This window comes from Hyalella azteca, unplaced genomic scaffold, assembly GCF_000764305.2.
Source record: "Hyalella azteca isolate HAZT.00-mixed unplaced genomic scaffold, Hazt_2.0.2 contig1873, whole genome shotgun sequence".
In the NCBI taxonomy this organism is placed as follows: Eukaryota; Metazoa; Arthropoda; class Malacostraca; order Amphipoda; family Hyalellidae; genus Hyalella; species Hyalella azteca.
The window spans coordinates 3,347-16,163 of NW_025932169.1; the positions used below are offsets into that span (position 1 = coordinate 3,347).

The 12,817-nt window shown below is 38.7% G+C and overlaps 1 protein-coding gene across 1 annotated transcript; it reads right to left on the reverse strand.

The window, feature by feature from the left end:
* Positions 1-687: 687 nt before the first annotated feature.
* LOC108671091 (UDP-glucosyltransferase 2-like) lies at positions 688-9,219 on the reverse strand. Its single transcript, XM_018158570.2, has 7 exons — positions 9,036-9,219; positions 4,871-5,095; positions 4,308-4,435; positions 3,742-3,947; positions 2,648-2,826; positions 1,543-2,180; positions 688-964 (listed from the first exon to the last, which is right to left on the reverse strand). Exons 2-7 carry the CDS (start codon positions 5,063-5,065, stop codon positions 688-690), a joined length of 1,623 nt encoding a protein of 540 aa, XP_018014059.2. The 5' UTR covers positions 5,066-5,095; positions 9,036-9,219.
* Positions 9,220-12,817: the final 3,598 nt, after the last annotated feature.

The following is a 12,817-nucleotide window of genomic DNA, read 5'->3' on the forward strand; positions in this document are numbered from 1 at the left end:
CGACATTACCTTGAAAACAACGACAAATGTAGAGCATAAGCATTTTTGTGAATTATTGCTTGATAATTATTATTATTATTTAGATAATAAACATCTGAGAATGCGTGTATGAGGCTATTGACTCTTCGTTATATTTTTCCCATGCACGATTTTTTGGCTATCTTAAGTCACTGACAATTAAATTCACCTTCAGCATGGAATACATTGCTTGCGTCTATAATGTACCGGTAGCGTAGGTACATATGCCAGCTACTAGTTATTAAAAAATCATTATTTATAGCTATTAAATTCTAAAATACTACGAAAAAACCTGCTACTAGATATTCCATCAAATAATTCTTTTTAACATTACTATTTTAGTACGTGTATTAAAACGTACAATGTAGAGCTGATGATCTCTGTCTATGTTCATGTCATGTGGACCAGACGGCTTCCATCCCAGATTGCTCAAAGAATTAGCATCCGTTCTGGCCGGCCCATTGACAGTATTCTTTCAAAAAACCTTGAACGAAGGAACTTTGCCGTCCACATGAAAAGATCCGGTCAAATGACACGAGTTTAGATTCTATGAACAAGGCACGAAATGGAAAAGAATCGGCGACAGGCCACATCAGGCCTACACTTCAGAGCCGACATCACTATGTTATGTTATGTTATGTTCGATAATTACTATTATCTCGTTCATATCTAAGACGATTTCTCTTTATAGTTCAGAGCCATCTTTCTCCGAGCAAGTCCCGAGATCTTATTGATAACGTAACCCACTAACGCAGTCATGACGATCATGAAGGCAACAACGTCGGCGCCAATGTACTGTAGAAAATTAAGGTGGCGAGACGAGAGCTTGAGGTGCTGTGCCCCTGCCGTGGCCAAGACGTGTTCCAGCAGCCACACCGCGCGTCGCAGAGGCGTGGTCGGCTGATCCCGTAAAATGTCAGCCAAGTCCTGAGCTCGTTTGCGGTACCTGCGACACACCGAATGAGTTTAAAAGTTATTCTCGTAACTCCCCAAATGAGCTCGTCTGCGGCACCTGCAACACACGGAAATACTTTAAAGTTATTCTCGTAACTTACCCAAGGTAAAAGAATAATGCACCGTTTACCAAGAATACGAGCCATAAATAATGCGCTTTGAACTCACTCCAATTGAAGTACAATTCGGAATTCTGGAACAAAATCCAAAGTATTCATACAATGGTAGCTAATTACATATATAAGTTTATTTTACGTTACATTTTATTGGAGTTTCAACTGTTTTTGTGTGTGCAACTTAGCCAATAATTTCAGCTAACCATCGCTAGATAAGGAATTCTACCAAAGAAAATTAGCACTTGTAAGTTTCCAATGCATCGTGATTGTCTCGAAATATTTTCAACACTAATCGCCACCAGTCATTGCCTATATCCTTAGTAAAGTTCTCTCTGAGGAGCTTATGACACTAATCAAGGTGATAACTAAGATCAAAAAATTCACGTGGATTTCATTTCACTGCTATTCTCTGAAAGTACTCTGAATAAAATAAACTTTTCTAGCCATGACTCACGATGGGTCGTACAACACGGACGTGATCACTGAAAGCACTTCACTTGTCGATGAATGTTTGCTGACCTCCACAGCCACGCCAGTCTGTACCAGCCTCACCATGACATCCTGCTGGTCAGCGAACACGGGGATCCCGACCATCGGTACTCCATATGTTAGAGCCTCCAAGACTCCATGCATGCCACAGTGGCTTATAAAAAGCACGGTTTTGTTGTTAGCGAGAATGTCAACTTGTGGCGCCCACTGCACTACCTTAACGTTTTCTGGAACCGAGTGGTCGCGCATCGAGCCTTTGGCGACCATGATAATTCGTTGGGGAAGCTGCCTAAAAGCGGCGAGGTAAGTGGCAACGACTTCCCTCGGAATGAACTCCGTGTCAAATGTGAAGCCTAGGGAGAAGAGGATGAGTCCACGAGGATTTGCATCGGCAACAAATGTAGCAAATTCTTGCGGTAACAACTTTGGTTTGCCGATATGGAAGCCTCCGATTTCTAGAAACGAAGGGGGCAATTGTCTAGGGTAGTCAATGGCGGGGTGCGAGTTGATCAGCACACCAGAGAGATTAGCCAACATTTCTTGAGGCCGCGGACACGATGGAAAGTACTTCGTAATGTGACTGCCGGTTACCCAAAAGGTTACCTGATGGAATGGACATTTTTGACGCAAGTACTTTGTTTTATCAAAAAATTCAAAATAGAAAGCTGTGATCAAATTACACATTTCTATAATGTGTTAGCTTGAAAAATTTTTTAGTAAAAGATCATAAAATATTTTCTCCAACCACGTACAGGTAGCAATGTACAGAAGAGTCCTCATACGAATTATTCATTGGAGAATATTTTGCCCAGCAACATTGGCAAATTCATCGCCTGTATCTCACGTCACCGGACAGTTTCCTTTAACCCTTTGTCTACTAACGTCAACTAGTTACTCTGCAAAAACATGACATTTTTAATACCGGATAACTTTTCATGTCGCAAAGATAAGGATCGAGTCGCCCAGAAAAAGTACACAACGAGAAGTAACCTAACTTAAGTAAAACTTTGCACCGATTGTACGAAATAAACCTTCTCATCTGTTATTTATCAGTGAGGTGTTGCAATTACCTGCATAACGATTTCATTCCAAAATAAGAGTAAATGGTTGCCAATTCTCTGGAAGAAGTTCATGCGGTCACTGAAGTGCGAGAGGATGAGTGGGGTGCATGAGGGTGGGTTGAATGCTGTCGTGTACTGAGGCTCTCCTCCCGCGAATGTGAAGGCCCAGTACCCCACCACCGGTAGGCCTAAAATTAAGAAATTTCTTATTATAAGATCACTTTGACCTGTGATTTAATATTTTTTGCCGTGTTGAACAAAAAAATTATTTTAAGATTACTTTATTCTGTAGTGTAATACTTCTTTTGCCTTGTCTGTCATATAACTCCTTTATCACTGAATATCCGAACATTTTCGCGTACAGATTATTACACACTGGAAAATGTACGTGAAAAATTAAAAAATATTAGCCATAGATTACATTTACATCCGATAAACTCTTGTTGCAGAAGATATTTTTTACTTAGAATATGTAATTCTCGTTATCCTTTATTTTTTTAATTATGTAAAGCAACAAAATAAATTCAAGATTTTTTAATTTAGTACTATGAACAAGTTGCAGAACAACATATAATAATTCGTCTCTTCAACAGAAGTCAAAAGAAAATCACAAGGGGCCATGTTTCCTTAGCCACCCTAATTATATGAAGACGATATTTTGAACCTCAATTATCACTAACTTATTGGGATATCTATCGGTAAAATGAGTCACCTTAATTTCAAGGTAATCAGTGCTACATTATAGTGCAAGTTCTTGGTTGTAACATTGGTTGGCAGAATTTGTTCCTTTAAGCAGATTTCGTTGTATGCTGATCTTATTCATTCACTTGTTTATGATTTTATAGACATGGACATCCCTCATTATAGTATAAAGGCTCCCCGGTGTTTCTATTGAATTTCACTTAAATTATTTATCAGGGCAATTCTAAACAATGCTGATAAATATTATAACCGTAACAGGAATTTCTTATTGCGAAGATTAAAGATCTTAATGACCCTCCTAATTGAATACTTAAAACTCTTTAGTCATAAAAATATTATCTAATATCACCAAAATGCTGGAACACGATGAACATAAATGTTTCCAGCCATAAAAGTCTCACTTAAATGGTGTGCTAGAGCGAGTCCGCACTCGTTATAGATGAGGTCTACAACGGCCAGCTGGAAGTCGGAGTTCCTGAGGACGTGTCTGAGGTCCTGGTCGGACAAGAGGCGTTGGCAGAACGCAGACAGCGTTAGGAAACCGTCCAGTGGCAGCGCTGTAAATGATGTGCCACGCTGCCACATCAGTGCCATGGGCATTTGGAACCTGAAATGTTCAACACATTTTGTTGGTGCCGCTAATAATGGTCTTGGTATTCGACGCGCGAAAAACACGCGTCATCCCTTGTGAATCAAGTCACGAAAAGTTCAAGAATCGGCAACAGGCCATGGGCCTATTTCTTCAACGCCAACACTTCTATTCTATTCTATCATTTGGTTTGAATCAAAACCTCTATATTCACCCTTGGATCTGCTAGCGAACCAGAAATAATAATGTACTCTGCCTTATTGTTTTGATATGCCTTCTTAGCGCACTAAATGCATTCAAGGCACTAGAAAACAATCACGGTGTTACGCGTAGCGCAATGAGACAACTGTACTGCAACCTGCGCTGCGCACCACTTACTCCGCCGGGTTGTCGTGTGTCATCATGGGGATCTGTCCGTGAGTGTTGTCAATGGCGACGAAGAGTTCGGTAACGTTCCTTGCTGATAATGTCGGGATTTGACGGTCAAACGGCCTCACGATTGTAATCTGTCATTACAATGGAAGATTAGCACGGTTTCATTTCAAATAAAAGTATATAAATATTTGATAGCGAACAATTTTTTTCACATTTGGCCGATAGTTCGCTATTATATGCCATTCACGTGGGTGATTGAGGAAATGGCGGCAGGAAAGTGTTGATATCAGAGAAAATCTTTGGCAATCGAATACTTCCGGACACTAATTTCTTTTCTTATAATTTTTCGTTAAACTTTAAGTAAGAGTCCCACGGAACACGTGAAACCCATAGTGTTACATCTTCTGCTAAGTTTGGTTTCAAGCATTATGCTAATTTTCTTTAATACTCAAGTTCCATTGCCTGTTGCCACTGGTTGGTCTTAAAATGTTCCTCATTATAAAAAAAAACACGGCATACGTGGATTTGATGATAATCATGTGATTATTTACTGATGTTTCTCTCACTTGATGCCCTCGGTCTGCCATTTCGAGCACGAGGGTCCTGAGGGCGAGCACGTGTGAGGGCGAGTGCATGGGGTGCAGCACCAGCACGTTGCTCGAGGACGCCTCCTGCAGGGACAGAAGCATCCACACGACCACCATGCGCACCATCACGCACACTGCTTCGCCACAGGGTAAAATGTTGCGCTCATTGTACATTGTGAAGGTTCGAATATCATCAGGAAAACCCTGCGTACGAAAGAAGTACTAGTATAAAGGCCAGTTGATTTAAAATGGTTTACAACATTTTTATCAGTTCAACAACAAGAAGATGTCACACTATTCAGACGGAGACAATAATATCGGTTATTATTTTCCACAAATGAATATATTGTCGATTCGGAACATGTATATAAATTATCAAGTTAGCCCGGTGTTGCTCGGGAAAGATATTCACAGCAATTATAATCGTGAATCCCTTTGATACGAATGAAACTGAGATTTGACGAAGCTAAGACCCGTTTAAATTCACATTTTACGTGAAACATAGAACATAGAACTCTCATTTAACTGTCGTTTCAAAATAGGAGAAAACCAAAGTAAGTCTTCCAAATAATATTTCTACGTTTTAATTTAAAATTTAAATTTTTGATCCTATCCTTTCCTCCACTCTATTGCTATTCTACCACTAAATAAGAATTAAATTTCGGTGCAGGTAATATTCCAGCACGAGAAGTATCTTGAAACGCGCCCCTATACTTTGCTGGTCGTAGGCTTCAAACACACTCACAAAGTAGATATCTATAAGATTATATAAACCCGAATATAAATTTGGATCATGATCAACGTGCGTGGTTTAGAAAAGCTTTGCCTGGGTAGTCTTGAAAAACTTATTAGGGATTAAAAATTGGATTGGTAGAAGGACAGTTTATTGAGCGATGAATTATGCGACAGGCGTCGCAAAGTATGAAGAACGTCATAGCTCGGTATCTTCCCCGAATCCGGTAGCTGTGGCGGGGACCCCTGCCGCTGATGGGCAAGCAGTGGGTCAGTGCTCCCGTGGCAGTCCCAGGCAAAGTCTCAAGAGATCACCGCACCTAAATATACGACATAATTAAGCAGGAGAGAAAGTAAATTGGCAGTTAGACTTACAATGCTCTGTGCTTAGAGTTGCTTAAATATACCAAAGTTTTCAGAAATCTTTCTAACGATCTCCACAATATGGGATAACCGCAATATAGATTGAATTTAATGAAGGCTACTGTGATCATGTTTACTTCAAAGTAATTGACAACTCGAGAAGACTATTTGGCCAAGCAAATTAAACAGCATTTGAAAAGGCATTGAGGACACTGCACCAATAGTCGTCACGCCACCCACCACATGCTGTCGTCTGGAGTTCACGTGTTTGCACCGAAGAATGGGCACGGCCAGCGGCCCACGTCTCACGCCCAAGGCAGGAGGATGACGGGGGATGAGTCTAGTGGAGATGAAGCATCAACTGAAGTCCACAGTACAGCACAAGTGACGGACCGCTATAGACTTGCGAATCTTCACGACAAGAGGCCGAAGACAGTGCCTGCTGTTTCCGCTGTGCCTGGAATACTTTATTCTCCAGGTGAAATTGTGGTTTGAAACAGATGTGGTATGAAGTGGCACAACGACTCAGATGCAGTATACTGATGCAGTTAACTGATACGACATTCAGATTTGAGGCTCTAACTAAAGTGGAGATCGTCAAAAAATTCTGCATAAAGTTATGCAAATAATTTATAAATACTGTAAACTGTCCGTGAATTCAATTCCTCAACAGGTAGTGGCGAAGTCAAACGTGTTATGGAGGCTCGGTCCTAGACTCGGTGGACCGCTGAGCATCGTGTGCGAAGTCCACCGTTAATTGGAAAAGGTAGAATGAACTGATATTAATTATAATCGTTCGGTTAAATAATTCCGGAATCATTGTCTAGGCATGAGATTGAACATTTTTTTACTTATCACATCTTGCATGTTTTGCATGTCACATCTTGCAGGTTTAAATGACATTTAGATTAATTTTGAACTACTAATGCAATCTCAATGTAGAGCGTTCTAGCAGGAAGTTTCAACTAGAACCATAAAAAGGAAGTTCTTCAAAGCTCGTCTGTTAGTTTATTTGATAAATCATTTCAAGTAGATTACATAAGTTCTAGAATGTCAACTATGAATTTTGAATTTGTGATACGTGATATGAATATAATATTGGATATGTTGCAGCATTGGTACTCGAAGAGAACATTCATTCAACTAGCTTCTTAATCATGATGTGTATAAATAATTGCAAGCTAGTTCAATCCCAGGGAAATTTTATGCTCACGTTTTTTATAAGCTTTATTATTGAATTCTTTTTGCCATCTTTGTCGCAGCAAAGTGACATTGAATATTAATTGTAAACAACTAATTAATAAAAAATCTGAGAGGCAATTTCATATAAGATATTTTTAATGTATTACTGAATGTATTACTGTTTAATGTATTTACTGCGCAACAGATCTCAATTCTTTAATATAGAATATCCCATTAACGTGTGAGTGACACACAATGCCAACAATTGAGCGTAGTTCCGCTAGCGAACTGTCCGCATCCAGCGAGTCATTCCATCGTATACTCGTATACAGGGGCGGGAACTCGTTCCATTGTTCAAATACGTAAAGAGAAGTGATGTGTCACAAATTTGGCCCTGATCAGTGAACCTTATATGCATGAATTCTATCAGCACTGTCAGTTAAATTATATATGTATTATATAGATATAATTATAGTAAAAATATTCTTACATAAAAATAAAAATACAGAAGAACTTTTTAGTGCATTCGAAAAAGACCTGAGAAATATTTCTCGACAAAAATAGTAGGTATAGCAAAATTAGTCATTCCTGAAAACGTACACAGCAGAGAGTGCGCTAGAATTATCGCCATTCCAACGTGTCATTGTTTCTAATTATAGAACACGCGCACCAAGCCTGCACGTATTTTATTTTATTTATTTATTCTTATAGGAGCACTGGAAACTAGTCCATAAAGCCTGCACGTATTTTGATCCGTCCGCGGTGATCTGATGCCGTGGTCACGTCTCACTGGGGGCGTTTGACAATTTCGGCTAGTGAAGCGTAACGATAAACCGAAAGCGTGGAACTTTTGCTCAAAATTGGCTGAGGTTTTTCTATGACTGAAACGATAACAGATATTGCGCTCAGAAGCTCTAATAATAAAGGTTAATCCACAAAATTTGGTTCTGAATATGAATAGCTGTTAATTGAAATTAATTATTGTAGCGTTGTTCTTGTCTATGACTAAAACCAAATTAAAACAATGAATCGAAGCGGCAGTAGCATTTTATTCGATATGATTACTCACAATGTCAGAAAATTTAGGAATTTTAATTGTCATTTATTAATAATTACTTTTTGACTAACAAACATGCATCAATGCTAAAATGATGATTTGCCGTTTACATACGAAATGCTTCACTCTTAGATCATATACCGCAAGCTTAGACTTTCAAATACAAGATTGAGATATAACATAAAATACAATTCCCAGTAGAGTAACAAATGTGTGCAGTTTTTCATTCGAATAACTTTGCAGTTATTTGAAATATTCTAAAAATAAAAATATTCTATGATAATGAATAAAGATAAGTTTAGAAGTGATAGTTGAGTTTAATAATCCATGAGATATAGCATGTAAATAAAAGCATTAACTCATGGAAGGTGTAATAACATTTGAAATAGTGAAATCGCAGTTATAGATACGCATGGCACCCATTTGGAACTGAAAAGTGAATATATTTATTAAATCATCCAAACATGTCAACCCGTTCCCCAGCAGCAACGTGTATGCACATTTTTAGTAAATTATTACGCATGACAGAGTGTGATAATCTTCCGTGCCGAGGTTTAATTAAAAAGCAGTATCCACATGAAAGTTTTATTATTAACTTAATGGCGAACTAGCTAAGAGCTCAGGAGCGGCAACGATTGGGACTGGCCTCTTCTACGGTCGATTCCCTACAAGAAACTAAGTCTAGCTTAAGTTTAATAACTTAAATAATTGCACCTTATCTCAAAATAGAAATGAATTCTTGGGATTTACAAACAGATTATTCAACACTTGGAAACGCAGTAAAATTAAGTACACACCACCAGAACATACCTCTGCAGATGCTGAACTACGGACACATCCCTCCGTAACCCCAAGGCAAGTTGGCACCAAGTTCGCTACCTGCTACGGGATCGTCAAACCGCTCTAATCGCGTTAGATCGAACAATACGGTTTGCTCTTAGTCTTTATGCTGCTTTTAAGAACACTGAACAAAATATTCTGATTTGATCCTACATATTCCTACACAGAGGCAATAGTATTTGGAGAATAGGATTTGCATTTGTGGGATTTCAAAGACATTTAATGCAAGACTTGCTTTGACTGCTTGCAACAACGCACGCCTACCGACAGCAATTGTCTCGAGTTGTTCGCATGCATCCACATTTTATTTTCTATGTATATCATAATTACTGTTATTTATTCGTTAAAAATTACTAATAAATTTGGTTTTCATTTCTCTTCAAATTTGGTAAAAAAATTGTATAAAAAGTAATAAAATGTGGTAAAAATATTAATTATTGGTGGACGATTTGATTCGTTTGCGCCCACAAAGGTATTTTCTCACCAAAAAGTTGACTACAAAAGTTGACTACGAAAATTGGCAAGAAAATAATTAAAAACTGCTTTCATCACTAACATCATAAATAATTTATGGAACCAAAATTAAAATTTTTTCTTGAAAAGAAACCTTCACGTTAAGTGTGGCACAACCCACCGGTGGCTTGCCGTTTTTTTTCTGGGCAAATTCCGCAATTTAGTTTTTTTTCAATTGTGTTTGTGGACAAAATTTTATGATGGCAGTACTACCACCATGAATGTAAAATGTATGGAAAAAAGGAAAATATGATTTTTGCACAGGAACCTATAAATTAACTAGTATATCTTGAATTATAGGCCTTTTTTATCCATGGCCTTGGCCTTTTTTAGGCCATATGCCAGCGCTGGTGGGTTGTGCCGTGATTAAAGTGTTAACTAATAAAAAATTGTAGAGCATGAGGCTATACCAAGGTCATGTTCTAAACACAGACTATGAAACTTTTCCTCTCCATGCATCCCAAGCAAGCGTTTAACCGACTTTTCAATTATAGCCTCACAGTATCTCTACAGATAACAAGAAAATCTTTGTTCATCGCTCGCACAATATTCAGTTGACACATCACGAGCTTTGTCGCTCCGCCGACTGCGCGAAAATTTTCGCGCGACCGCTGCGGTGAACACGTTCGCTAGAACCAATTTTTAAAACAACATATGATTGATATTTTCTGAATATTTAGAACACTTCGCAGACGCTACAATAAAAGTTTATTTTAATAGATAAAACATGAACCGTTCATTTTAACTTGGTGTCTCAAATATTCGCAATTAATGAAGAGTTACTGATTCAATCGAAGGTAAGCATATAATGTAAGTAAGTTTTAAATTATTAATTGTATGTACCGTACGATGGTTTATTAAACTTGCATCCCACCCGGACACGTCTATCACTAAAATCAAGTTTGTTACGTTACAATATTACATCGACAGGAATATTTGATTTTGAAATTTCCTTATCTCACGCCAAAAATGCACATTTTGTTTTTTAATTATAGAGTTAATTATAAAACTGATGCGAGCTCCCGGTGTGGTTGTGGGCTTCAAAAGTAAAGCATTTCGCCAGCCCAGTGTCCGTGGTGAAGTCGTCGTCGGCAGTTTTCATGCTGGGCTTCATGGATACGAGGAGCAGCAGATACGTGAGGATCAACGTGCTCGTGCCCACAAATGTTCGCCCGTCCATTCTGTGTCAGGGCAAACTTGCATGAAATGGTAATATATATATATAAGTGAATATTAAAGTATGAAGTATGTGCTTGATGTAAGTGAACTTTATTTTTCAGTATTTAACAAAAATTAGTAGAAATTTCCTCTAAAAAGTAGTTCTTATGACTGAGCTATACGGAAAATTATTGAATGTCGTTAATGAACAAAAACACCAATGAATTTAACACCAATTTACCGAAATTCTTGGTTCATTGTGTAAAGTTAACATTGGTGTAGTGTTTTCGGCCTATTCCATGCCCTGCTTTAATTTCATTGATTACGATACCTAGAAGTAGATCAAACGTAAATAAATATTACATTCCAAAGCCGCTGGAGTGAACAGCCATCGGTTGAACACGTAGTCTGCCAGCGAGAGCTGAGAGGCGGGTAACAACTTCAGCTTGTTCGTGCGGGGTGCCCACTAGCTTGTCTACTATGCTTTCATAGAGGCAAACACCCTGAAGTTTAAAAGTATAAATTATCTTTTATTATTAAGTTACGCATATTGATTTGTAATCTACTCTGAAACACTTGAAATACTGTCTCCTTAAACAAAGTATTGACAAAATATCCATGTATAATAATTACAATGATCAGTGTAAACAATATATGAGGTGGATAACCTCATATTTGTTTTTTAATACTTACTCTTCTGTAAAGGCAATCTGCACGTTCACAGATCATATAGAAGCGAATGATGGACTCAAATAAAGACATTAAGAAGGGTATGAACTTGTCAAGACAATGCATGGGGTCCTGGAAGGAGAAGAGGGTGTAGAGGAGGCCTGTGCTCTGCATACCGAACAAGAATACGCGGTAGGTCTTGATCGGGCTGCTCAACTGAGAAAGAAAAACAGTAATTAATATCATGATTATTGTCGATAACTGCAATAAAATGAATATATTAATTTTCGTATTACATATTCCAAACACTTAGTTCAAAAGACTTAAGTAAATCCACACCAATCAGTTATTACTCACCTCATTAAATAAATCCAAAATATTCTGGATGAACAAATAATCTGCTGTAATGACATTCATAAAATCGACGTCAATTTTCTCACTGGCTGTAATTCTTTCAGTTAAGTCTACGAGGGCTTCCATTATTGCCTGCCCGAAGATGCTCATGTAAATGTCCAGGATGGTTGGGATCAGCATCGTGAGCAGCACGGGGGACAATATCATCCACATGCTCATGGGGACGACTGCGCACGCGGTGACCACGAAAATGCCGACGTAAAGAACAAAATAGAAGATTTTGAGTGTGATGTTGTACGTTCCACGGGTATTCAGCTTCACTATCTCACCTACGAAAATCTGGTGAATTTTGCGGTGTCTGGTCAAAGAGATGTAAATTAGGACGCTGTAAACTGAAGCGTACCAGAATGGCAAAGTCATAATGACGAACCACATGGGCCATCCGAAGTAGATTTTCATCGCAAGCGATTCACAGCTGGCAAAGATCGCTAGGGTAAGGATAAACACACGGGCACATGCCCTCATGTAGCAAATCAAAACCTCACCATTTGGGCGGATCTCAAAAATATGAAGACCGATAAGACTCACAAAACAAAAGGTTTTGTGGTAATATTCGTCGATGCGGACAACAGTTGAGGAACTTAGTCCTTCGAAAGTTGAGGGAAAGAGGACATCACTTTCATCTTCGTGTAAGTCATTCCGGATAAGTTCAACTGCGTTCATTTTCCTCAGGGATTGAAAGGACCGTACTCACAGGACCGTGCTGGCAGGAATCTGAATGTATCCGAGGCACTGACAATGAGATCAGTGAAGAGTGCAAACACTAGGACGTGCGCTGCGGATACATTAGCACCACGTATACATAGCGATAACGAACTAATCTCACAAGTCAATTGACTTTCCAGCGTCCATTATAAAGCCGTTCTGTATAGATTGCACAATATATTGATCATCGTCTTATCATCCTCTTTACCGGTAACAGCGCCCTTACCCAGTAATTTATTGGCGCCGGCATTACCTACGATCACACGCTAACCTCCAGTCCCATGTATCTCCAA